The sequence below is a fragment of the Arachis ipaensis genome, chromosome B10 (assembly GCF_000816755.2).
Source record: "Arachis ipaensis cultivar K30076 chromosome B10, Araip1.1, whole genome shotgun sequence".
Taxonomy (NCBI): domain Eukaryota; kingdom Viridiplantae; phylum Streptophyta; class Magnoliopsida; order Fabales; family Fabaceae; genus Arachis; species Arachis ipaensis.
The window spans coordinates 104,094,854-104,096,804 of record NC_029794.2 but is presented as its reverse complement, the minus strand read 5'-3'; the positions used below and the strand labels follow the sequence as shown (position 1 = coordinate 104,096,804).

Below are 1,951 nucleotides of genomic sequence, written 5' to 3'. Positions count from 1 at the left end.
ATTCAAATTTTATTAGGTTGATGATGGGGTTCGAATGAAGATTGCAGTCTCACTCGTGTCAAAGAATCACAATATGACCGAGTATAGGGTCAAAAGAAATGCCATTGAAAATCTTAGAAAGCTGTATAATAATCACCATCGTGATGATTATAAATTCCCACAAGATTAGATTTAGAACATTCTATTTTTTATTATTTTTGTTTTTATTATTTTCTTGTGGGTATATAAACCGTCTAGTGACATACGCATTATATTTTGTTTACGTTTGTGTTCGTATTTGTTTGCCGGATTATTTAATGTTTCCATTTGACTAGAGATATAATTATTTTTATTTTTAAAAGTGGGTTTTCTTGGCCATTATTATTACTTCTATGTTTTTATTATTGCAGTTTGATTTTTCTGCTAGTATAGCTCTTTATTGCCTATAGATTGACAAGTGAATCTATTCAATTATGTAAATACCATCATATTTGAAACTCCGCCCCTGTCCAGGTCTTTTTTTTTCTGTTTTATATATATACACACATGTTTTAATCTATGATGTTGAATTTGATTATTGACTTTACATATGTCTAACGGCAATGCATACACTGCCTTTGAACCAAATATAAAAATATAATAAAGAGTAATATATTAGAAGAATCTATAATTTGAGTGCAGCTTTTAAATTAATTGAAGTTAGGAGAATCTATAATAAAGATGTTCTGTCCCTTAAACTTTAATAATAAAGAATAATATATTAGATGATTGTGTTCCTGAGCTAGTTCTCACATAAAGAATAATCACCACAAAAAGAAAAAAAAGGAAATGTCATAACATGCTTCCACTCTAGATAGATATGCCGAAGGCCTTAAAAAATAGCAATATCCTTCTTCTTCTTCTTCTTCTCATATCTAATTGGTTCTCATCAGACTGATCTTGCTTGACTATGGTATCCTCCCAGCCCTGTTCAAGCAAACAAAAAAAAGCAAGTTTCTTAGATCTATTACTCCATGAGATCTGTTTATATATAACTGTAAAGGAGATGATAATTGAGATCTAGTACTTATTTTAAAAATATTTTAATTCAAATTGTCTCAGTATTAACTAGAAATAAAGTAAATCTACAAAATTGTAACAAATTAACTCATTTACATACATCGAATTATAAAAGCAAATGTGCTTACCCTCCAGGGTGTACTCAAAGATAAAGCATCATCCTGTTTGAGATCTTGTGAGACAATGGCAGAAAGTTCATCAGATAGCCATAATATCCATAAGTTGTAAGCTCTAATGCAAAGATCCCCTATAGTTCTATTGAGTTCTTCCAATTCATGGGTGGTACCTTCTCTTGCTCCAAGCAAGGCAGGTGCAGCAGATGAAGTTTGCCTTTTAGAGCCAAGGCTTGTTTGTCTTCCTGGACTATCAGAGCCTGAAGGCTTGGATCCAAATCTAGAATGTTTCACCAGAGAAGGGACGTTCCCAATAACAAATACATTTCCACGGATCCAAAATCTGGGAAAACCAAGTATCAAGGGTATATGCTTCGAATGGTTCTGAAATGCAAACAACAATCGTCCAATAAAAAGTGATTTTTCAACAATGACAGTTGTTGGAATCTCCTTGACGCCATTTTCCATAGAGGCATATAAATTATCAAGCTCTTTTTTCAGTGCCATCAATATAGCAGAGACACTGCATCCCTGATCCAACTTACTTCAGGACCAAAATAGGCATTAAGACAAGTCTGAAATTCATTTTTCTTAGGCTAGACTTTAAACACAGAAGAAGCAGCTCCTGTCTTTCTAGAATTGGATTCTAAAAACCAAACTCCACCAGCCATAGAAGGTCTATTCAAGTAAACCTGAACATCATTCAGCATGGCAAAAGTGTCCCCTAATGATGAAATCGAGCTCATCACATCAACAGTACCAGTTAACTCCCTAAATCTCAAGTCAATTATTGCTTTCAT

The 1,951-nt window shown here is 33.2% G+C and overlaps 1 protein-coding gene across 1 annotated transcript; it reads right to left on the bottom strand.

Annotated features, from left to right (window-relative positions):
* LOC110268451 lies at positions 736 to 1,951 on the bottom strand. Its single transcript, XM_021114615.1, has 4 exons — positions 1,806 to 1,951; positions 1,167 to 1,695; positions 894 to 945; positions 736 to 828 (listed from the first exon to the last, which is right to left on the bottom strand). The coding sequence occupies exons 1-4, from the start codon at positions 1,949 to 1,951 to the stop codon at positions 761 to 763; spliced, it is 795 nt and encodes a 264-aa protein (XP_020970274.1). The 3' UTR covers positions 736 to 760.